This window comes from Entelurus aequoreus, linkage group LG08 (genome assembly GCF_033978785.1).
Source record: "Entelurus aequoreus isolate RoL-2023_Sb linkage group LG08, RoL_Eaeq_v1.1, whole genome shotgun sequence".
Lineage (NCBI taxonomy): Eukaryota > Metazoa > Chordata > Actinopteri > Syngnathiformes > Syngnathidae > Entelurus > Entelurus aequoreus.
In genome coordinates this window covers 22,777,720-22,804,486 of record NC_084738.1, presented here as the reverse complement: position 1 = coordinate 22,804,486, position 26,767 = coordinate 22,777,720, and the positions used below count along the sequence as shown (strand labels likewise).

The 26,767-nt window shown below is 39.8% G+C and overlaps 1 protein-coding gene across 2 annotated transcripts in view; it reads right to left on the bottom strand.

The window, feature by feature from the left end:
- Window positions 1-26,767, bottom strand: part of raraa (retinoic acid receptor, alpha a) — a 400,791-nt gene that overhangs the window by 35,531 nt on the left and 338,493 nt on the right. For both annotated transcript variants that reach the window (XM_062056004.1, XM_062056003.1), the window contains one exon: window positions 14,320-14,468. In XM_062056004.1, the coding sequence (XP_061911988.1) occupies window positions 14,320-14,468 (149 nt within the window). The remainder of the gene's footprint in view (window positions 1-14,319; window positions 14,469-26,767) is intronic.

The following is a 26,767-nucleotide window of genomic DNA, read 5'->3' as shown; positions in this document are numbered from 1 at the left end:
CCTTTCACCATTTAAAAAAAAAAGTTTTGTAACCTGCAGATCTACTGACAAAAATGTCAATAAAAATAAAATGTTTTTTTTTAGTTCAAACTATTATCATATATACAGAATCAAGTAAGGGGTATCGTTGATATTGGCCCTGTATTTACCTAGTATCATATCGATACCAACGTGTGTAGTATCGCCCGCCTCTAGTGGATACAAGATGTGGCAGTTAAAGGCCTACTGAAACCCACTACTACCGACCACGCAGTCTGATAGTTTATATATCAATGATGAAATCTTAACATTATAACACATGCCAATACGGCCGGGTTAACTTATAAAGTGACATTTTAAATTTGCCGCTAAACTTCCGGTTCGAAACGCCTCTAAGGATGACGTATGCGCGTGACGTAGCCCGGGGAACACGGGTATGCCTTCCACATTGAAGCCAATACGAAAAAGCTCTGTTTTCATTTCATAATTCCACAGTATTCTGGACATCTGTGTTCGTGAATCTGTTGCAATCATGTTCATTGCATTATGGAGAAGGAAGCTGAGCAAGCAAAGAAGAAAGTTGTCGGTGCGAAATGAACGTATTTTTCGAACGTAGTCAGCAACAACAGTACACAGCCGGCGCTTCTTTGTTTACATTCCCGAAAGATGCAGTCAAGATGGAAGAACTCGGATAACAGAGACTCTAACCAGGAGGACTTTTGACTTCGATACACAGACGCCTGTAGAGAACTGGGACAACACAGACTCTTACCAGGATTACTTTGATTTGGATGACAAAGACGCAGACGTGCTACTGTGAGTATGCAGCTTTGGCTTCTAAACATTTGATCGCTTGACCGTATGTGCGCAACTTTTTTTTGCGTATGTACGTAACTTTTTTAAAATATATAAGCTTTATGAACCTTGGGTTAGGTGAACGGTCTTTTGGGCTGAGTGATTGTGTGTGTTGATCAGGTGTTTGAATTGTATTGGCGTGTTCTATGGAGCTAGGAGCTAGCATAGGAGCTAGGAGTTAGCATAACAAAGACGTAGGTGTTTTTATGCAGGATTAATTTGTGTCATATTAAATATAAGCCTGGTTGTGTTGTGGCTAATAGAGTAAATATATGTCTTGTGTTTATTTACTGTTTTAGTCATTCCCAGCTGAATACCAGGTACCGTGAGTATGCAGCCTTGGCTGCTAAACATTTGATAGCTTGACCGTACGTGCGCGTCACGTACGTAACTTTTTAAAAATATATGAGCTTTATGAACCTTGGGTTAGGTGAACGGTCTTTTGGGCTGAGTGATTGTGTGTGTTGATCAGGTGTTTGAATTGTATTGGCGTGTTCTATGGAGCTAGGAGCTAGCATAGGAGCTAGGAGCTAGCATAACAAACACGCAGGTGTTTTTATGCAGGATTAATTTGTGGCATATTAAATATAAGCCTGGTTGTGTTGTGGCTAATAGAGTATATATATGTCTTGTGTTTATTTACTGTTGTAGTCATTCCCAGCTGAATATTAGGTACCGTGAGTATGCAGCCTTGGCTGCTAAACATTTGATAACTTGACCGTATGTGCGCGGCACGTACGTAACTTTTTAAAAATATATAAGCTTTATGAACCTTGGGTTAGGTGAACGGTCTTTTGGGCTGAGTGATTGTGTGTGTTGATCAGGTGTTTGAATTGTATTGGCGTGTTCTATGGAGCTAGGAGCTAGCAGAGGAGCTAGCATAACAAACACGTAGGTGTTTTTATGCAGGATTAATTTGTGGCATATTAAATATAAGCCTGGTTGTGTTGTGGCTAATAGAGTATATATATGTCTTGTGTTTATTTACTGTTGTAGTCATTCCCAGCTGAATATCAGGTCACCCCCGGCTCTCACAGCATCTTCCCTATCTGAATAGCTTCAACTCCCCACTAGTCCTTCACTTGCACTTTACTCATCCACAAATCTTTCATCCTCGCTCAAATTAATGGGGAAATTGTCGCTTTCTCGGTCCGAATCTCTCTCACTTCATGCGGCCATCATTGTAAACAATAGGGAACTTTGCGTATATGTTCAACTGACTACGTCACGCTACTTCCGGTAGGAGCAAGCCTTTCTTTTTATCAGATACCAAAAGTTGCAATCTTTATCGTCGTTGTTCTATACTAAATCCTTTCAGCAAAAATATGGCAATATCGCGAAATGATCAAGTATGACACATAGAATAGATCTGCTATCCCCGTTTAAATAAAAAAAATTCATTTCAGTAGGCCTTTAAGAAGATTTGCCCTTAAAAGGTGAGAAGTTGTGGTGCCTGCTGCTGAGCGATAAGTGTGTGTGTGTGTGTGTGTGTGTATCATGTCCTATTTGATCCAATGTTGCCCCGACCTTGACCCCGGTGTCACCAGGGGATTGACCTACTCCCTCGTAAGATCACAAGGCCCAGCTTCCCTCTGACAGCTTGGCCCTGATTGGTCGCCGCAGTCGACTCGTGAGCCAGTTAATTGTCCTCCTCCTCCCGTCCTCTTCTCCTTTTAGGAGTCAATGCTTCCTGCGGCCCTTAAGCCTCTTTTTGTATATCGCCGCTTAATCCACCCGGCGACAAGAGCCCTCAGCGGGCCTGACAGCCACCCTGCAGCTTGAGAAGAGATGAGGCGGGGAGGGGAACGGCACTGAACCGGTCTTTCGCACTGTTCAACTTGTGGTGCTGTACTGGTTATGAGCCTTGCTGAGATTCACATTGCGTGCGTGAAAGAGCGGAAGGTATGTGTGTGTGTGTGTGTGTGTGTGTGTGTGTGTGTGTGTGTGTGTGTGTAGCGGGGTTGTTGAGTTCACAGAGCAGCAAAGGAATCCTCTCTAACATGACTTTCACAATGTTGCCAGATTAAGAGCGCTTCCCAGACACCTACAGCGTCCTCACATGTGTGTTTTATGTAGGTAGGTAGGTCTTTATTGTCATTGCACAAGTACAACGGAACTTTGTTTTCAGCACAAACTCGTTCAAGATTAGACAAACAAACAGTGTACAGGGTTACAGAACAGGAACGCTGATGGGTCGCCACATGGCGCCCCGTAAAAGATGGGAAAAAGGTAAACGCTGGGGATGAGTAAAAAAATACAATCTAGACTGGGCTCCTGAGGGGGCCCAGTCTGGAGTAGAAAAAAAACCTCCATAGCAAAGCACACATACATATTACAACAAACATCTCGAGACTTGCAACAGAGGGGAGGGAGTGGGGGCTACATTGGCAGGCTGCAGCTCTTCAGGCGCTGCCCAGCCGTCCATCACCCCATGTACTGGTGCACTCTGAAGCTCACACTTGCAATTTTTTTTTATAAATGGACACTGGTTGAAGAGCCATTGTGGGAGCTAGAATACTTTAAAATATGTTTAGACCACCAAATAAAGGGTTCTATTTCACAATTCAACATCATGTAAATGGTCAATGGATTATACTTATATAGCGCTTTTCTCCCTTCATTCACACTGATGGCGGTAGCTGCCATGCGAGGCGCTAACCACGACCCATCAGGTGCAAGGGTGAAGTGTATTGCTCAACGGACGTGACTACGATGACGGAAGTTGGGATCCAACCTCGAACCCTCAAGTTGCCGCTCTACCACCTAGCCACACCGTCGCAATTCAACATTACCTGCCTTGTTTGAAAGCCGGATGACAGAACAGAAACTAAAGCTCAGAGCTACTAAACGCTACTAACGCCTCCTTAATATGTACATTTGTGTATGTTTGACAACATGTAAAGCCACTTTGAAGAGAATGCAAGAAAACTATCATGCTAATTTTGCTAATTTTTGGGTGATTTTGCCTCATCCTGAGTTACTGTATAGTTATGTATTTTAAATAGTTTTAATATTTACTATATTCCAACAATTCAACATGGACAGAAGAAGCTCAGAGCAACTAACAATATCGCACTAACATGTAGCAAATATGATTATCGATAACACTTTTGAAGGTACCATGGCTGAAGGTGGCAGATAAAATGTCACCATCTTGGGGAACCTCACTCCATTCATTTTTCAGTATCCTGTACAATAGATGTGCTTACATGTGAATATTTGCAAAAATACATGTCTCTATTCCATCAATTGTTTATATTAACAGCCTTGTTTGGACCGGAGACAAAAGCTAAACAACAGAACAGAAAATGAAGCTCAGAGCTACTAACATTATTGCTCTAACGACATAAAGTAACTCCTAAATACAAATGTGTCATTAATTGACGTCACATTTGAAGTAACCATAGCTAAAGGATGCAGATACATTGTCTTGCTAATTCAACCATCTTGGGGAACCTCACTCTTTTCATTTTCAGTATTCTGCACTGTAGTGGTGCATTTCAATTGTATTGGGAAGTCGGGAATTTCCGAGTTTCTGATCGGAATTTCAACTGGAATGGCCCTCGAGGTCAAATTTCCGACTGGAAAAGTCGGAGCATTCTCACCAACCCCAAGTTGGCTTAAAATATGGCTACTCTTAATGTGAACAATGATATACGCTTCTATAATATCAGTTATTGGCACTTCTGATTAGTTTTTGTTGTACTAAATCAGCCATATACGATGGTAACGTTACTGTAATGTAAACGACATTCCTTGCATGTAGTATATACGTGCTACACGTCCACCGACAAGGAAAATGCAAAAATAGCTTTTTGTGAATGTGGCTACCGGTATCTTTAATTCCGACTGAAATGCTCACAAATCGGCTGTGACGTAATTCCTAACTCCAACTTCCTAACTCCAACTTCCAACTTCCATTGTCTGACGGTGGTTTGGCTTCAAGCGGGAATATGTCTTTACATGTCAACATCTACGTTCGGTGCCACACCAACTAAATGCCGAAGCAACTATTTCCACATCAACACCGTAGGACATACACTATTTGATATGCAGCTCATTTTTATGTGTCACTTATTGAAATATCTTGTGTGTCATCATGCACAAAAGTGCGCTTTATTTGTTTTAGACTATTGTAGTGGCGTTCTGTACAAAAAGGGCACTTTAATTTAGTGTTGTTTTGAAATGTCATCTTAGTGACATCATTCACAAAAGTGCACTTATAGCTGGTTTTAAAATGTCTCTGACAATCTTGCACTCTGTTTTGAAATGACATGAATGTTTGTGCCACTGCTTAATAACTGTTTAATAAATACAGTTTTGCTAAATTGACTTAGTTGTGATTTCCCTCTCTGCATGAAAGTTTAAAATGAGCATATATTAATGCAGTATGAACAATAATGTTTTAATGTAGACACATAGAATCATCATACTGCTGTGATTATATGTATCAAGTGTTCATTCAAGGCTAAGGCAAAATATCGAGATATATCGTGTATCGCGATATGGCCTAAAAATATTGAGGTATTAAAAAAAGGCCATATCGCCCAGCCCTACTTCCGGATGCACTGTATATTGTATTATTTGCGACAAACATGTTTGTTTTTTTATCTTGAGGCACCCACACACCCACTTCCGTCAATCCTCATATTTAAAAATCAATGTATCTCATGCCTATTTCCCGTGGAAGCACAGTTGCTTCGCTGCTATACCATCAGGATGCTCGTTTCTATGCCGCACGCCACTGCTATGCCCCTCAGACAAAACCATAAATATGAGGGTGTAAACATGCATATTTAATGCTCGAGTCTTAATATCTAAAAGGGGAAGAGAAGTGCAATGCCGGTGAGTATGTGCTGGCAGTCGAAGTTAAACAACAAACGAGGCAAGCTGTCTCAAGTAAGAGAGCTCCATACCCTTCCACACACACACACACACACACACACACACACACACACACACACACACACACACACACACACACACACACACACACACACACACACACACACACACACACACACACACACACACACACACACACACACACACACACACACACACACACACACACACACACACACACACACACACACACACACCTCCATCAGTATCTCCTCTGTTCGCCGCAGCCCCCAGGAAATGCCTTTGTAGTTTGGCATGCTGCTGCAAAGTCGACGCGGCTAACCCTCAACTTACCCCAGTCTCAAATGAGACAAGCATATACATTCGCACGCCCATAGTGTTGAATTATTGAGCGTGCTTTGCCAAGTCATCTCCTCTGTAGTCAGAGATATGGCGGAGGCATCCGGAATTCTTCAGATTAGCACTGCAGATGTGGAGGGAGGAGGCGGTCCCTCGGATCAAAGACAGGGGGCGCTAGCAGATCTGCAGCCAGGAATGTGTTTTTTTCTTAGCTTCTTGAAGAATGAGTTGGAATGAGGCGTAATGTTGTTGCCCGAATACCATATCTACTCTGCAATGCCCGACCTTTGTAGAGATACAAAGAATAAATACTAGAGACATGTTATGAAAGTAAGTCAGATGTGTTGACAAGCGACAGCAAAACATTAGACTTTGAGTCACTCTTCTTGAGTAACTTTCTGCACAACAATTCAATGTCTGGCGGGCAGATAAAAACATCAGCTCTCCTCGCGTCCCCTGTTGTACAACGCCGGCCTCAAAAAGCTCATTACAGCGTAGATTCTAAGACAGTGCGAGCGAGCGAGCCAGAGAGAAACGCTTTGATCAAAGCTGAGAAACGGCTAATTACTCAAATTTAGAGCTCATCTATCGCCCGGCGCCTCTCTTTTTGTTTATCGCGCTTAGAAGTGGCAGCGTGCGTCACACTGCTGTGAGCGCTCCGTGCTCTAAATATTTCCTTTTTGTTGCCATTTGAAAATGAAAAGTTTGCTGCTAATTTGACAAAGTAATGCGGCGCAGAGGAGATGGGAAAGGGAGGTGTCGTGTGAAAGGTTTATAGACCCCCCGCCTCCCGCACACCTCATATGGCGCAGCGGCCGCCATTTTTATGGTGTCAATGGGTTCAGCTGTGACCCCTGCACCCCTTCTGTCTGATCTGCAGCCCCACATCCTTCTTTTCTGTCAGTCACAATATGCTCTCCGCTTCCCCTTGCCATCTTTGTGTCATACTGTGCAAGGCTACACGCCGCCCAAACGCCAAGTTTTATTTTACAGTTTATTTTTATACGTCAAGTTTATAGACTTAAAACTAGTAGTCGTTCCTAAAACCAATGCACCTGGTTGTTACATTACAGTCCTATTCCACAGATCTGTTTTATTAATGTCTTTTTATGAACTGAAATAACTCGAGACGTACAGGGCTGCACTTAATAAGACCTCTGCCAAGGGATGGTTTGTTCATCCATTGGTTCATGGACAATACACAAACGAGCATCAGGGATGGGCAACATGGCCTAAAATCTATATCGCGATATATATATATTGCAGCCTTCAGCGTTAACAATGTATAACACAATATTTTATTTGATATGTAAGTGATAATAGAATCGTTATGAAGGGTTACGAAGGCTCCTAATTTTGCTGCTGATGTATGCGGTAACATATTGCGTGATTTCGGGTCTTATTATTTTCTCAAAACTATTATTATTGTATTGTTAATATCTGGTTATTTTCTGTTGTAACATGGTTCTAGCTACACTTTTGGATACTTTGCATTAGTTTTGGCTGATACAACACATTTAGGTATCAATCCTATACAAATCATACCCATGCCGATACTTAGACTTCAAATTTTCTAAATACAATTTCTGATCAATTTATAATCAGACAAAAACATAGGATTGTTGTGTAACAATAGCAATTCAATATTAAAGTTAAAGTTAAAGTACCACTGATAGTCACACACACTAGGTGTGGTGAAATTACCCACTGCATTTGACCCATCCCCTTGTTCCACCCCCTGGGAGGTGAGGGGAGCACTGAGCAGCAGCGGTAGCCATGCTCGGGAATCATTTTGGTGATTTAACCCCCAATTCCAACCCTTGATGCTGAGTGCCAAGCAGGGAGGTAATGGGTCCCATTTTTATAGTCTTTGGTATGACTCGGCTGGGGTTTGAACTCCTGACCTACCGATCTCAGGGCAGATAGTCTAACCACAAGGCCACTGAGCAGGTTATTCAAATTATTTCCTGATGTTTTGCCTTTAAAATTATTCCTGTGCGCAGGGACTTAATTCCTGTGTTTCTAAACAATAACAAAAACGACAAAATATCTTCTGAGAATTAAAAATATCGATCTAACCAGTGTCGTATCAACCATATGCAGATACTATACTTGGTATTGTTGCTGTCGATATTTGTATCGATCAGCTCACCTCGGTTTGAATTTAAGAGTTCTAGCTTGCGGTTTGCTTTGCACTGTGGCGGGACATTCGCCACGAGCGAGAATGCTCCAGTGCGTTGAGGACACATTTGTTCGTTTGTCACAGTCAAATGTGGGACATGAATTGATTAACGTGGACCCCGACTTAAACAAGTTGAAAAACTTATTCGGGTGTTACCATTTAGTGGTCAATTGTACGGAATATGTACTGTACTGTACAACCTACTAATAAAAGTTTCAATCAATCAATCAATCAAACACAGCTAAAAAGCATAAGCAACCCTAACTGGCAGTGCCATTTACCTGTGGCAGTCCACAACAAGGACTTTTAAACTGCTGCTCTCGCTCATATCGTTGCATCCATCCATTTTTCTCACAAGTAGATAATAATAATATGTTGGATTGGCTTGTCATTACAAATATGCCCAGTAGATGGCAGGATAATAGCTACACAATACATAACAGGTCAGGTCAATTAACACACAACAAATATAACCTACCATTCACCAGGCGCTTACACGCAGAAGTTTTGTTGGTTTAAAAACAAGATAATGTCACACACTTTGTACGACACAAACTAAAAAGCTCTGTTTTACCCCGCGGACTGTTGCATTGATACTCTAATGACATGCAATTAAATTTCAGGGGAACCTTGATTTACAAACTTCTAATGGTACAAACTTTTCGATTTACGAACTACAGAACGAAGATCTGTCTTAGTGCACGGAATTTTCATCCACCCATTGCGTGCCAGGCAGCACAGCCATTGGGAGCGGGCTGTGCTCATTCAGTCAGCAGGAAAATTGCTGTCGTTAGCTAGTGTGCTAATTGCTACTTTGTGTGCTTTTAAAGTGTGTTTTTTTACGGGATTTGTCTAGTTTTGTTGGCTCAATATGAGTCCAAAGAAAACAATGGAGAAGCCCTGTGTGGTTTGAAAACATTCAGGAAGTATCCACAGCGTTGTCAACACTGCCTCCCCCTCCCTTCCATTGAATGCCAAGTAGATTGAATGACAAGGTAAAGTGGATTTTATTTAAGGCTGCACAATTAATCAAATTTTAATCACAATCACAATTTTGGCTGCCGTGATTAAATGAGGGTGATTTGCAAAGCAGGTTCTGCTTCATTTCAAATCAAGCACTTTCACAATCTCGATGGCAGAAAACAGCCCCGTGGAGCGATCGCCCGTCCACACCAAAGGCTATTGTGTAAGGGCACAAAAGTCTAACACCACGCCAAACTTAAACATTGACATTATTAGTATTATTAACCTTAACAAACATTTCCTGGGGTTTTTGCAGCCAATCGCTTTGTTTCACTCGCTTAAATCCCGTGGAATCTCAGCAGTAAGTTTAAAACCACACTGCTGTTACTAGGTGGCGACAGGTGTGGACAATATTGGAGACAGACAAATTTGCCCCACCCAAAAAGCATACCATGGGTAGAAAAATATTGGATGTTGCTTTCCTTTTGAAGGCACTACAGAGCATTGTGTCACTGGTCGCTCCTTCACTCATCTGCTGTGATTCTGAGTGTTAAGGAGGAGAGGAAAAAGGCGATCTGTAAAAACATGTGTAGGGAACAATACCACAGATTGTTTATAACGTCTTGCTGTTTGTTTACTGGGATGGTTACTCGCCCATTATTTAATTGCCAACTTTGGCAGTGTTTCCAATAACAATAACACTGGCTATAATGTTTTGTCATCTCAATGAATTAAGCGCGTATGAGGTACCTAGCTTGTGTATTAGATGTGAGAGGTATCGCTACTATTTATTTTTGTTGGCCAAACTTTTGCACAAAACCACATGGTGTTGTTGGAGAAGAACAAAGCTTGTAGACGCCATCGTCATCTTATTTAGGTATACCACCTTAACATTTGACAATAAAACAATCATACAAAGCGACTCTGTGAAAAATCTTCGGATTATTTTCGACCCAACTCTATCATTTGAGTTGCATATTAGGAGTGTTACCAAAACAGCCATCTGTAACATTGCCATTTTGTCCACCATCGACGCTGAGATCATTATTCATGCATTTGTTACGTCTAGTCTCGATTACTCTAACACATTTTTTTGGGGTCTCCCAATGTCTAGCATTAAAAGATTTCAGTTGGTACAAAATGCGGCTGCTAGACTTCTGACAAGGACAAGAAAGTTTGATCATATTACGCCTACACTGGCTTCCTGAGCACTTAAGATGAGACTCTAAGGTTTAGGTCTAGCTCCATCCTATCTTGCTGATTGTACTGTACCATATGTCCCAGCCAGAAATCTGTGTTCCAGGAACTCTGGCTTATTGATTTCCAGAGCCCCAAAAAAGTCTGCGGGCGATAGAGTTTACCGGTAACAGTTAGAAATGCTACCTCTGTAGCTAAATTATGCAGAGTTGATTTATTACGTTGTACAGTAATTGTAATAACTTTAATAAAAGCGGTACAAAAACAAATTCAAAGATCTGTAATAGTTTATACTTTATATTTTCCATCCATTTTAATTGACAAAATTTACTGGGATTTTAGTTGACTAAAATGTTGAAGAATTTAGTCGACTAAAACTAAATCAATTTAGAAGGCTAAAGATATGACTAAAACAAACACATTGTTGTCAAAAGACTGACAAACTAAATTAAAACTGCTGTCAAAATTACCATACACATTTTAAAACATCAAAAACTGCGGCATGAAAAGAACAGTATTGTAAGTACATGAGCACATCCACTATCAAGTGATAACACCACAAGGCCGTCTGAACACCTGCGTGACTTTGAATAGCATCGATAACAACTGGCAGATGTGGAAATGTCAGCAAAACCTGTGCAAGAGGACTGCAAGGTTTACACAGGTACAACTTGTGTATATGACAACAGGAAATCCAATTACCATTTTTTCCACATTTTAAAAATCTTATTTCACAACAGTTTTAGTTTATTACTGTGATGTTTTCGAATATTAAGCAATACTACTGATACCATGAATTGATTAACGTGGACCCCGACTTAAACAAGTTGAAAAACTTATTCGGGTGTTACCATTTAGTGGTCAATTGTACGGAATATGTACTGTACTGTGCAATCTACTAATCAAAGTTTCAATCAATCAATCAAAACCGCAGGTACTCAAAAAGAGGCGTCCACTCTACTAGTGACAACTAATTGCAGCACACATGAAACAAATACGTACCTTTCCCCAAATAATACAAATACTAATAACGACCTCATTACTAGACATAATTATGCTGTTGCTACCCCAAAACAGCATTAATGTTATCGCTATAATTGCTCTGCACTGTTTTGGTTGTCTTCTGATAAACTCCACTGTCAAACCTGCATAAGTTCTTATTGTTTCATTGCTGTTGCCACAATAACAATACTTTTACTCTATTAGAAAAAGCCAATCATGTATGTTGTATCATCACTTTCTTTCATAAAAATGATAAGAATTCACTATGAACGTGTATTACTACAATGGATAAAGAAACAATTCCCGATATCTAGGAATTGTTACCAGTACTCAACGGTACCTATTTTTTGTACTTTTGTGTGTTAATTGTTTAAAAAAAAAAATCATAATTTTTTAAAATGTAACATTTAACACTGAGTTGTGCTGTCCAGTTGTTATCTAGTTTTTTTTACATTTCTGTCTCATTTGCAAATACTGTACCGTACAGTACTATATACTGTGTATAATTTCTATGCAGTTGCAATTCCACAATGCTGGATGGCAGTAGTGTATAGGCTACAGTGTGTTGCCGCTAGAGGGGGGGAATAATACATTTTTAAATGCATCGCAATTACATGGACGATTGTAAAATCGTTTAGTAAACGTCAATAATTGATCATCGAATTATTTATTGTAAATAAAGTAATGCAGACAGTTGTAAAATTTGGCTAACTGCAGCGACAAAACTCTCCAAGAGATCCGACCAGCTCCTTAATCACAGAGCGCTTAAGTTCCAGTTTTGCACACTTACTAATCTAATAAAAGTGTGAATTAATTTAACAGTTTCATATTACAAATTCTCTGTTTTTTAAAGATACAATTGATAAAATGCTTAATTAGTGAAATGAAAAGAAATATAAAACTGCATCAATATATATATAAATTAAAGATGCATCAATAATCGATTTTTTATCGAACCGCAGCTCTTGAATTGTAACAGTAATCAAATCATGAGATGCCCAAAGATTCCCACCTCTTGTTGCCACCATGAAGTAGTCTTAGGTTGAATGTGCCAGTATTTTCTTTTATTGAGCCCTACAAAGTCTTTATACTGTAAATATTGTATTTATTACACACTGACTGTTTGATTGTAATAATAATAATATTGGATTAGATTTTATATCGCGCTTTTCTATTATTAGATACTCAAAGCGCTCACAGAGAAGTGGGAACCCATCATTCATTCACATCTGGTGGTGGTAAGCTACATTTGTAGCCACAGCTGCCCTGGGGTAGACTGACGGAAGCGAGGCTGCCAGTTTGCGTCTACGGCCCCTCCGACCACCACCTATCATTCATTCATCATTCATCCACCAGTGTGAGCGGCACCGGGGGAAAGGGTGAAGTGTCCTGCCCAAGGACACAACGGCAGCGATTTGGATGTCAAGAGGCGGGGAGCGAACCTGCAACCCTCAGGTTTTTGGCACGGCCGCTCTACCCACTACGCCATACCGCTCCTGATTGTAACATGAATCTTAGTTGTAGTATTTGTTCCAAAATTTGGAGGTGTTGATATGCCATGCAAAATCACTAATGCTAATCTTTAGTGTGTCTATGGCAAATCCAATGTAAATTAGCATGGAGCTGGCACATTTTGAAAAGCGGAGCCTTACTGTACTTTTGAGCGTCTTTTTTTTGCTTGGCATGCAACATTCTGCACCCATCCTTAGTGATTGCAAATAAAGGCCTACACCAGGGGTGCTCATTACGTCGATCGCGAGCTACCGGTCGATCACGGAGGGTGTGTCAGTCGATCGCCAGCCAGGCATAAAAAAAAATAGTCCTAAAAATGAGCGATCATATATCTTCACTATGACGTCACTTTCGTCACTTGATTGACATTCACGGCACCCGAGGGTCTTCTGAGATGACGCTGGCTGCTGCCAGCTCATTATTAAGAAAAAATTACCGACAGGAAGGCGAGAAACACTTTTTATTTCAACAGACTCTGGCGCCGTACCTGTCGTCAAAACTCCAAAGACCGACTGCACAGTTGCACAATAGAAGCGCTGCTTCATCCTGCCTGCACTAACAAAATAAGAGTTTCAGAAAGCTGGCGTGCACAAGCTAGCAAGCTACGGAGTTTGCCGCCAATGTATTTCTTGTAAAGTGTATACAAAGGAGTACGGAAGCTGGACAAATAAGATGCCAAAAACCAACCACTTTCATGTGGTATTGGACAGAAAGGAGGACTTTTTTTCTCCTCCATTAGAAAATGCGGACGTTATCAGCACCACTGTCTGATTCCTATAAAAGCAAGTCATCAGAATCAGGTAATACACCAACTTATATTCTTGTCTTCATGAAAGAAAGGAATCTATATGTGTTAAACATGCTTGCATTATCTTTAAACACCTTTAACTTGTTAACAATATTAACTATATGTGTTAAACATGATTGTATTATCTTTAAACACCTTTAACTTGTTAACAATATTAACTATATGTGTTAAACATGCTTGCATTATTTTTAAACACCTTTAACTTGTTAACGATATTAACTATATGTATTAAACATTCTTGTATTATCATTAAACACCTTTAATTTGTTAACAATATTAACTATATGTGTTAAACATGCTTGCATTATCATTAAACACTTTTAACTTGTTAACAAAAACATATATTTCATAAATAAGTAAATATAAGTTATATATATGAATGAGGTAGATCCCCGCGACTTGATTAATTGAAAAGTAGCTAGCCTGCAGAAAAAGTGTGAGCACCCCTGGCCTACACCCTAAAAGACGCCTGGTCGTCGCTCAGATGAAAGTCATTTTATTGTGTTACATCTCAGCTGAGATATCTTTTTTTTTAAGACATCAAATGAACATTACAAGATGGGAAAAATAGTTCTGCTGCCTTAGCAGATTCAGAGAAGAGCCCCGAGTCTCTCACCTTGCAGCCTTCACAGGCGCTGACACCATAGTGGTACCCTGAGGACTTGTCCTGGCACACAAAGCAGGGCTTGTAGACACGGGGCGGCGGGGGAGGCGAGGGCGGGCTTGGCACTATCTCCTCTGAGCTGGTACTCTGCGTCTCTATCGCTGCGGAGAGCAAAAAGGAGAGGAAAACACCAGGGGGGTTAGTGAGCGCAAGTTGTCAGACAACGCGTCATTAATCGATAAACAGTGTCATCCATGGGCCGGCTGATGCCCACACCTTGAAAAGAGGTGCGCACACTGCTTGATGGTGTGTTTTCTGCCCCCCGCCCCCCCCCAACACACACACACAGATCATCAAAGCAATAGCAAGCCCAGCCGTAGCAGTTTTTCCCCTCCCTTGGAGCCAAAGTGATGTCTTGATGTGAAGAAATGCATTGCTGGCAGGGTTCAAAGACAGTGCTTCCCTCTGATACATGGCCTGAAGTTGCTCTTTTATTCATCCTTATATAATCAAGCCTTAAGTAGGGATGCTTAGCAACTCATTCCTTGACGTTACGGATACAAATCCACCTGCGGGCAAGGCGAATTGCACTTTTTCTCCGGAATGGCAAACAAAAGGAAGTTGAAGAGAGCGTTCATAGGAACAAACAAACATATTTTGCAAGTGCTAGAAGAGGCCCGCTGTTGTCTTCATGTAATATGTATTGAACTTTGACCTCAATACCCTGTGCGCGTGTGTGTGTGTGTAAAATATAAACGCAGGCGTTCACAGCACAGCGCTGCACCCGGTGGCCTACAGCCGAGCAAATAATGCCATAATCCCTGTTTGAGCATGGTGTGCACATGGAACTAGGCCATGGAAGTCCACCATTTTTATTCACAAGCCAATATGATTACTTACAATGATGACACTCCAACCCCCGTACCCCTTTTAAAAAAAAAAATCTACTTCCTATTAAAAAGGTGGTAGTAGCACTACTCAGTTTATATATATAAAAAAATCTGTCAAATTAACTGTACATTTTTATAAGTCAACTTTAGGCACCTTTAAATAATATCCAGCATCTTAACATGTGGGATATAACATAAATACAATACATAAATAATACAATACATAAATACATACATAATATAACAAATTAATATTCTTGTCAAACCCAGTGACCTTTAGCATCTTACTACATAGGGCTGCAATAATTACTTGATTCATTTGATTACAAAAAACATTAGATTTATATTCAGATGTTTCAATTTATCATCCAATGAATGTAACTACTTTTGTTATTAAAAATAATACAACTTTAAATATAGTGGTGTATAGGTGCCCTGATCTGTGTGGTGGTGAACAGCGTTGAAGTTGTATTAATGCAAACATTAAAAGCGCAATTTAAAAACAAAAGAATATACGATTATTGCAAGCGGAAAAGTATTGGTTTATTTAAACTATTTTCCCTATACTAGGCATTGCGGCTACAAGATGTGTTTTATCAGATTACTGGAATAATCAAACAAACTAATCAATAGATCACTCCACTACCAAAATAATCGATAGCTGCAGCACTACATCTACAACATTCTAAAATTATACCGATGTAAAACACTGGACATTACTGTACTGAGATTATGACTAAGAACAATTCCCATTAACTAAATTAAAACAATCACTTTAACTCAAAATCAAGCCTGGCTACGATTAACACGGTGTTGAATTATATATTTAATACAAGTACTTCACATTCAAATAAAAGCCTTTACTGTCTAAACCAGGGGTGTAAAACTGGTTTTCATTGAGGGCCACATCGCAGTTATAGTTGCCCTCAGAGGGCCGCTTTTAACAATGAGTATTATATGAATATATATATATATATATATATAATTTTTACTTTAAAAACTGGCAGCTCAGTCACCAGAATTTTACAGTAAAAGCAGTGGGTTTTTTACAGCATATAACAATTTTTAATAAATGCAATGGAATGGAGAAACTATACCACTGTTTTTAGCGGTAAAATTCAAGCAACAGAGCTGCCAGTTTCTTTTTTAACCATAAAATCTTGTTTTAATGTTTTTTTTGTTAGTTTTTTAATGTTTTAGTGTCTTACTGTATGTGGACAAAAAATCAGTAGCAAAGTTGATTTTACGGTAAAAAACTCAGTTGGCGGAATTTAACCGTAAAATCTATGGTCAATATTACAGTCTACAATTTGATTGATCATTTGTTTTGAAATTATAAGTCAACCAGATATTTAAGTACAGTATTTATCTTTTTTTAAATTTTGTATATGTATTTTTGGAATACATGATAATATAATATTTTGATTTTGATAATATTGCATTTGAACAGATATGCAATTGCATGCAGTACATGATTTTTAATGTCAAAAAGGAAAGAACAAATATATTTAGTAAGAAAAGATTAGGCATTTTATTAATGCATATTATTTCCAAGCTTTCGCGGGCCACAAAAAATAATGTGGCGGGCTCATCATGATTTAAAAGTAAAGAAATTAAGTATGTATACATTCATGCATTTTCCTGAGGGAACTCTAATGAAGGAATCAATAAAGTACTATCTAGTACTATCTATGCACGTGTGACAGCAATTGGTTATAATACATTGCATTATCCAAACACAAAGCATGAAGCTTTATTCTGAGCATTTTTCAAGCAGGTATATTATTTATATGCAAGTGTGCCGACAGAGCTTTTGTGCAGACTGGTGTTATCAGCTCAACAGAGGATGGATTTGGGAAGTAGACAAGCAGCTCGGAGGCACCTCCTGCGCAAATCAGCCATCTATGTTTAACAGAGTGGGCGGTGCTGTAGTAGCCGCGCAGCAGCACCCGACACTCGCCGCATGACTACGCTCCCATTGGATCGATGCGCACAATCGCAGTGCACTCTGGGCGACAAACAGCCGTTACGCGGCGAGCACACCTCCCCTATCTGTGTGTGTGTGTAGTATCAGCACGCAGGTCTCAGCTCGCTTGCCAACCTCCGTGTCCATGCAGCAGATGGTACACGGAGAAGGGATTATGTTCACCACAACCAAAATAAACCAACCTGATGCCCAGATCTGTTTAAGGCTTTCCTGGAAGTAAAAAAAAACAAAAAAAAAACAAACACAAGCCGTGCACGCTAAAACCCTGTCTGTTCAGCACTTTTCCTGTGTCGCCGGTCGAGCAATAAGGGTCCGTTGCAACACTAAACAGCGACACCCAACCAGGGCTGCCCTATTATGACATTTGGAGGTCATGGCAGCAGGAAAAAAAAAATGACCCAGTTGCACTAAAAGGGAGAAGAAATAACGCAATGACAGACTGAATCATGTAGTTAAATGAGAGCCATTGGAGACAGACTGCAGGCCGGAGGAGTGTGTCCTTTCCCTATCATTCACCTCTGCGGGTGTCATCCGGGGCCCACAGCGCCCATGCAGCCCCTCCACACCCATGTCAAAAAAATGAAACCTAAATAGCGCACGCCTTACATAACATGGCATATTTTCTCATTAGCAGCCAGCCATTCACAGCTTTCTGACCGCCTCCGCCGCTCTTGATGTGGACTAATTACAGCGCGGCAATATTAGCGCGAGCGGACGGCGATTCATCCACATTAAAGCTGACAAACAGAGTGTGTGCCAGTCAGCCAGCCCAACACCCACATGCTCATCAAAACTGCATCTGCATGGACACATGCAATGGGCTTTTCCTTATCTCCTCATTGGACACACACACACATGTGCACGCACACACAAACGTGCACGCGCACACACAAACACACACAGTCTTAATGAGAGCATCCATGGAAATCTGGGACACGGGGACATTGGTCTGTGCGGGGGCTTGCAAGTGTAATTAAATACAAAGGCCGGCTTCTGGAGTCCCATCAGAACAGAGACATGAAGCAAAACAATGGCAGGCTTGTGGACAGAGAAGCTCCTTCTTCCCCCAGTCCGGGCCCATTATTACACAACGCCATCCAAGCTGCGATCAACACTGCCCGTTGTGAGCGCGCCACAGTCATACAGTGGAGGAAGTGACTCACACCAGGCCTGGCAAAGCCTCATTGGGACGTGCCCTCCACCCCCCCCAAAAAAAGCAGGCCACGGTCGGTTGCGATGTTCCAACATCGCAGCGGGAAGCCAGGAAGAGTGCTGGCGTGATAAAACGAGAGCACTCTACAGGAATATATGACAACATGAAAAACTGGCTGATAAAATATGATTTTGTTTTTGTATGAGAGGCTCTACGTATTTACGTCTCATTATGCACATAAGCTTTTTGGCTGCTGGGGTGGGTATTCCTCGAAAGTAGGGCTGAGGATCACGATTAATCACGATGATCCGGTTTCGATTATTTGTGTTTTTACCTTGCCAGTTTTAAAGCATTTGTACTAAAAACTAAAACTCCAGATTAGTTCAAAATTGTATTACAGGGCACCTACGATGAATTCCATCTTTTTCCAACTTATAAATGTTGTTACAATGTTGGATGCTCACGTTAATGTCAAAGCATCAAATCATAAGGATGATACATTTTGGCGAGAGATTGCACGCAGTTTTGGATGCCTTTTATACTATATTTTGCAGTCTGGCTGCGTCGTGACTTAAGAGCGGTGTGGACGTACTTATTTGGACATTAAGTCAAACCCTCAGCCAAACCGGGAGAAGCTGCTCCACCTCCTCTGCTTCGATGTGAAGAAACACAAAACAAATGTAGGATAAAGTTAGGGCTGCAACAACTAATCGATTAAATCGATTAAAATTGATTATAAAAATAGTCGGCGATTAATTTAGTCATCGATTCATGGGATCTATGCTATGCGCATACATAATTTTTATTTATTTATTTTAAATAAACCTTTATTTATAAACTGCAACATGTACAAACAGCTGAGAAACAATAATCAAAATAAGTATGGTGCCAGTATGCTGGTTTTTTTCCCAATAAAATACTGGAAAGGATAGAAATGTAGTTTGTCTCTTTTATCCGATTATTAATCGATTAATCGAAGTAATAATCAACAGATTAATCGATTATCAAATTAATCGTTAGTGGCAGCCCTAGATAAAGTATTATTATCATATAATCTTGGCATGCGCATAACACTGACGTGCAACATGCAGCGACGCGAAAACTGCTAAAAGCAGCTTTTTTATGCAGTCTCAATCAATCAGCGAGTGTGTAAGTGTACCTAATATTGGGACCGGGTGAATCTATGCAATGTTCATGAAGTTTTTTTCCCGACCGATTACCATGAAGATGACGACTTCGAAATATATAACATTACACACAGTTTGGACAGTAACACTGTTTGAATATAGGAAAATAAAACACTTGATTCTTTGGCGTACTTCTAGATGGAGCCTGCGTACCACTAGTGGTACACGTGCCACAGTTTGAACTAATCCACAGGGGAGTATTTTTAAATGTAGATTAAAATCATCATAGGTCCCCTTTCACATGCTGAGTAAGTAACCAAATAGATCAAATAAGAAAAAGCACAGTAACATAATGTGCCAATAAAAGCCTTAGGTTTACATGCTTTTAAATATAAGAAAGCACACAGAAGGATGCATTAGTCATTATTTTAACACTGGTTGCCAAAATAGGTATTAGAAGCTATCCAGTTATCATGAACTTACCAATAAAGACTTTTTTGATTGATTGAAACTTTTATTAGTAGATTGCACAGTACAGTACATATTCCGTACAATTGACCACTAAATGGTAACACCCGAATAAGTTTTTCAACTCGTTTAAGTCGGGGTCCACGTAAATCAATTCAGTGGTTGCGTCCATAACTGGCTAACATTAGCAGTAGTACAACAGTGTTTTTCCACACGGCTTTTAGACGACAAGTAATCATCAAATTCCCCTTGACATGTAGAAGAAGTCATGTTCGGCTCTGTATTTTAAAGTTAGTTTCTTAGGTTTTTCACACGCATGTGTTAGAAGTGTCAGCTTTAAGGTCTGAGTGAAAGTGTCCTAGAGCAGTGGTTCTTAAACTGTGGTACAAGTACATTTCGTGACTTGAGTATTAACCAAGTATTAGTGGTATTGTTATTATAAGCGCTAACACGGACAAACTATTAATAGCGATGACGTAATCACTTCCGTTTGTCCCTATGTTTACATCATCGAGTGGTCTGCTGTTTTCTTGCTTCCCTGCTCCCTCTAAATTTATTGTAAATAATGCCTCTCACCTGGATAGTAGATGGCTGAGAGTATAATCCAACAAGTTAGGACACTTTGACCGCCATACAGGACCTGGAACTAGCGAGAACGACACAAGCGACGCTTGTTCCCCTCGCCCCGTTTCTTTGCAAGGATTATGAACATGACCATGTTCAGTAAGTGATGTTTTATTATGTTTGTTGGCTCATAAAGTCTGCAGTGAGCAGAAATCAGTGATGAAGAAACAAAAATCACACATTGTGATGCATTTTTTAAATTAATGCGCCGCTTGTGCTTAAAATGATCAAAATACGTAAATATTAAATGTTATTATAAGTGTTACATATATATTTACATCATGTATATAAAAAATGTATATAAAACCCGAATGGAGGCGTGGATGTTTTTTAGGGGCTCTATAGGCAAAAGTGAACGGCTCCCATCGGCTCCATTGTAAGCGAACATTTAAAATATGTAATATTAATTTAATACTTAGAATGCATTAAAAAAAAAAATCAATCCGTCATGTCTTTCATAACGATTGTGAACGATAGACAAAATCCCCTAAAAAGTAATACTCCTTTAAGAAATTTTTTTTTTCAAATTAAGTTGTACATTTCAGCTCAACACTATAATTTTATTCAAACGACCATCATAGGTCCATCACTGTTTGCCAACTTGTCCAAGTCTTTTTTCAAGAGGGTCTTCCGGTAAGTCACAGGAAGAAAACTTCTGACACAATTGGGAAGAAGATGTTTGGCACCACTTGTTGGTCTGCATGTATAAATCTATAGACCCCAAATGTAAAACGGCATGTCTTTATTCCTAAGGGGTAAAAAAACATCTTAAAATCGGGTCAACGCGGTAATCAATAGAGGTGGGAATCTATGGGCACTTCATGATTTGATTATGTTTTAAAATTCAAAACGGATTATTGATGAATCTTTAATTCATGTATAGTGATTGACTTATTTCGTTTCACTAAATAAGCGTTCATGCAAAACAGTACATTTGTAATAAGAACTCCTTTCCATTACATTTATTAGATTAATGGAAGTGTGCGCAAAACTGGAACATAAGTGCCCTAAAGTAACAGAGCACCAAAACACTTCAAAACCAGCCGTTCATAAAGTGCTTTGCTGCTTGAATACCAACATAAACATTAATAGGTTTGCCTGAGATATAAATGAAATAGTTATTTGGGATCAGCAGCTCAGCAAGCTCCTTTAAAATGTATAATCTTGTACCTGCAGTTGTAGTGTCTTTTCAAATTACAAAAAAAGTGGCCCCTACCAAATATTAACTAAACTTCAAACAAAACACAAGGCACATAATCCCTTTGAAAGTGTTTTACTGCCTAAATACAAACATAAATAGGTTTCCCCTGAGATACAAATTAAATTGTTGTCGAGTAGTGTAGAGAGGATGGTGGATCTGGGCTGCATTGTGTGAAGCAGTGCTCCAATTCCTGATTGTTCATAGTGGAATAAGGATGGAAATACAAAAATAAAAGCCAAAGTGTTTTTCCACGCCAGTTTTTAGAACGGAAGGACCTGGTTGGATCTCTCGGTATGATGGCTCGCTGCGGGCAGCCACGTTTGTTTACGCTGTGCAGCGTGTCCGCTCACATTGCGGCCTGGGTATAACGTGTACTGCACTTCTTTGTTGCGCATTTTAGAACTGTCTGCATTACTTTATTTACAATAATTAATAGATTTTTGGACATTTACCAATCAATTTTACAATCGGCCATGTCCGAATCGTGATACATCTAAAAACTGAGGATTTTCCCCCCTCTCTAGTACTGAATACTTTTTGTACACTTGCGCAACAAGTAGGAATTGATTTCCATCTTGGTCGCGCTTATTTAAAATCATGTCTACTGATATGGGACAATCTAAAACTACGACCCGCCGACGTCTTCAAATTGGCCCGCGAGACGTCATGAGTCTTAATAAGGAATCTTGCCCACAGGAAGATTGCATTCATTTTAAAAGTCTTTATTTATTACTGCTATTTTGCTATTCAAATGGACAACTTAAGTTTTTCCTGGACAATTAGCAATTATTATGTACTGAATGCGCAACATATATTAATATGACCAAAGGCAAACAACCCCTAATCTAACTCAATTGCTGGCTAAATAGACTAGTTAGCTTGCTAATTTTACTATTGTTCAGTTATTGGTTTTAGCAGCAAAATTGTTGATGGCAGTTGGGAAAGGCTTTGGGATGGACACAGCTTCACCCTGCAACAGATAATTTTTTCCCATGGTTAAAAACTGTTCCGGGATTTGAACAAATCAGCGTAGGACATGACAAAACCTCTCATTTTCTTAACCTCATCATATGAGAATAATGACTATATCACCTTCTACCACCCAGATAGCATGATGACTTAATGGAGTGTGCTGCCCTCAAAAGCGGTTATTTAATTACGTTCATGTGCGAGCAGTTTGTAATGGCTGTCTGAAGATTCACTCGACTAGCCACAGGCGCGCTTAATGCGGGTGTGTGGGGGGTGCAAGCAGCGCACTGGCGGCCACATCTTCCTAAAACAATTACCGCATGACTCGGCGTAAACATGGGAGAGACGTCCCGACGATGATGAAGTGGTGTGTGCAGTCATCCCGGCGTTAGATACATCTGGCGAGCGTCAAACACTTCAAAGGGAGCACAGACAAATATGACAAAGCCTCCAGACTTGTGTCTGTGCAGTTCAGCTTTGGGTTATAGTCCTCCGAGATTTGATTAGCGTCATCCTCACTGGTTATTGGGCCCAGCTGTGCGGCATATTAATGAGATTTCGCTGTCATTAGGGGGCAGCTAACGACATTAGCGGGCTGGCTGGCGGGATGCTGGACAAGAGACTGGAGGCTGAGGGGATGTAAGGGGTCTCGGACAGGGTCGGCCAATCATGCTCAATCCTATGCTTACCGTGACTTCCATTAGGTTACACACGCTGGCCATGTGCACCACACACAAAAAAGGCTGTTTGTCTTGAACGTGCAATAGACTCTCCTTTCCAAAGTCTTTTAAGTCAGCTGAAAATAATGAAGTGGGACAGCCAGTGAAGGAACGTCCGGGTTACAAACAGTCCCGCTGAAACATGTAAGTCCATCAAACAACTGGCGAGCTTTTATGTGCAAAGAAAACAACCAACAAGTAAGCTATGGAGGTTAATTTATGTCCATCCATCCATCCATTTTCTACCGCATGTCCCTTTTGGGGTCGCAGGGATGCTGGAGCCTATCCCAGCTGCATTCGGGCGGTAGGCCGGGTACACCCTGGACAAGTCGCCACCTCATCGCAGGTCCAACACAGATTCACATTCACACACTAGGGCCAATTTAGTGTTGCCAATGAACCTATCCCCAGTCTTTATTACGAATTGTTGTTTTGGACATTGAATTTATGTAACTGATTTTTTTTGCATTTGAATTTTGTGAAATGAATTGTTTTACATCACAATTATGCTGACAATTTTGTTGAATAAAAATCGGTGAGCAAAATGTGTGCTTTAAAAAGCATTCAGTTTTTTTTGTTTTTTTTATAAATACAGTGTGAAAATATTTAGTTTATAAAAATTGAGTGAAAAAAATATATATTTGATGCTTCAAAACTCAAGACTCACTTTCGGTAAATTAAGACTGAAGCAATTGATCCTGTCTCAAAACCAGCCAATGAGGTGCATCAATCTTAATTTACCAGAAGAGGGTCTTGAGTTTTGAAGCAATGAAAAACTTCTGCACTGAATTTTTTTTACAAGGATTTTTCCACACTGAATTTTTCTGCACCAATTTTTTTTTTATTTGGGATTTTTCTGCACTGAACTTTAAAACATTGGATTTTAACTAACTACACTTTTAAACACACATTTTGCTAGCACATTTGTACTCAATGAAATTGTCAGCACAATTTAATGTAAAAAAAAAATTCAGTTACATACATCCATCCATCCATTTTCTACTGTTTGTCCCTTTTGGGGTCGCGGGGGGTGCTGGAGACTATCTCAGCTGCATACATTCAGAGTCAAAAAATTAAGACTGAAGCAATCGATCCTGGCTCAAAACCAGCCAATGAGGGGCATCAATCTTAATTTACTGGAAGTGGGTCTTGAGTTTTGAAGCAACGAATAATTCTGCACTGAATTATTTATTTTTTTTACAATGATTTTTCCACACTGAATTTTTCTGCACCAATTTTTTTTTTGGGGGTGGGGGGGTTTTGCACTGAATTTTTATACACTGAACTTTAAAACATTGAATTTTAACAAACTACATTTTTAAACACAAATGTTGCTGAAGCATTTGTATTCAATGAAATTGTCAGCACAATTTAATGTAAAAAAAAAAAATTGTTCACAAAATTCAAACACCAAAAAATTTAGTTACATACATTCAGTGTCAAAAAAAATAGACTGAAGCAATCGATCCTGCCTCAGAATCAGCAAATGAGGTGCTTCAGTCTTAATACACTGAAAGTGGGTCTTGAGATTTGAAGCAACGAATAATTCTGCTCTGATTTTTTTTACACTGAATTTTTACACGCTGAATTTTGACAAACTGAATTTTTAAACATATATATTTGCTGATTAATTTTTATTTAATAGAATTGTCAGCATAGTTGCATGTAAAATATGTGTCAAAAAAAGCTTTGGTAATAAAACACAAATTAACCTCCATAGTGAGCATCATTCATTCATCAGGTTATAAATTTCAACTTCAATTGTGGTTTTCAAGTGGGGAAAAACACACACGGGCAAACAAACACATCCTAGGATGCTTTGTCAGCACTCTTCAATTACCAAAGGGGGAAGTAGGAGCATTTCCTTTCCTCACTGGGAAATCCTGCCATTCTCCCAACGGAGCGTCATAATAACAGGCGCTACTGGTCACTTCGGCTTCGGTTGCAGACAGAAAAAGCCAGTGAATGAGACGAGGGCGTTGCATGCTGCTGAGATTGACAGCTGGATATAGACAGCGTCAATGGAGTGTGTTTGTGTTTGAACACAAGTGTGAACAATTACTAGAGCCCTAAGTGAAAACACACACGCAAAAAGAAGATGGAGGAGGTGAAACACGCCAACTGATGTCAGCGTCTAAACATTTCCACCTTGATTTGGCGTGTGGCTGCATCAGTCAAGTAATCCAGTATTTCACAAAAGTCAATAAATACACCTCTAACAATTCAGTGTGAATATACTTTAGTCAGCGCACAGCTTGTATAGCCGTATAGATTTACTATCCACTGAAATAAAGCCAACACAAAGCCATTATTGTCTGCAGGGGCATAGCACCAAATTCTGGGGCCCCATACACAAGACTTTTAAAGGGCCGGCCATCTCCCTACACACACACACACACACACACACACACACACACACACACACACACACACACACACACACACACACACACACACACACACACACACACACACACACACACACACACACACACGGTATGTTTACATGCATTAACAAAACGTATTATTGCATGGATTCAGTTGAAACCAGCTTTTTTAAAACATGTAAAAACCTTAGTTAGTTTTTTAAATTTTTAAAGAGGGAATCAACATATCAAACATATCTAGATAACCCCTCCCTAAATAATTCTGTTTTGTTTAAAAAAAAAAAAAATCATAAATATATACAGTGCCCTCCAAAAGTATTGGAACAGTGAGTCCAATTTGTTTATTTTTGTTGTAGACTGAAAACATTTGGGTTTGACATCAAAAAATTAATATGGGTCAAAAGATCAACATTTCAGCTTTTATTTCTAGGTATTTACATCTGGATCTATTACACAACTTAGAAGTTAGCCCCTTTTGTTTGAACCTACCCATTTTTCATGAAAGCAAATGTATTGGAACATGTGACTGACAGGTGTGTTTTGTTGCCCATGTGTCTCCCAGTTACATTGATTATTCAAACAATAAATAGCACTGAATGTCTGAGCTCAGTTTCAGATTGGGTAGGGTAGGTTTTGCCTGTGCAGACTGCATTTAGAGGTGGAACCAACATGAAAACCAGAGAGCTGTCTTGGCGTGAAAAAGAAGCAATTGTGAATCTGAGAGAAGATGGACTATCAATCCGAGGCATTGCACAAACATTGGCCACAGCCAGTACAACCATTTGGAATGTCCTGAAGAAGAAAGAAACCACTAGTGTACTAAGCAACAGACGTCGAACAGGTAGACCAAGGAAAACATCAGCAGTTGATGACAGAAACATTGTGAGAGCTATAAAGAAAGACCCTAAAACAACTGTTAGTGACATCAGCAACAA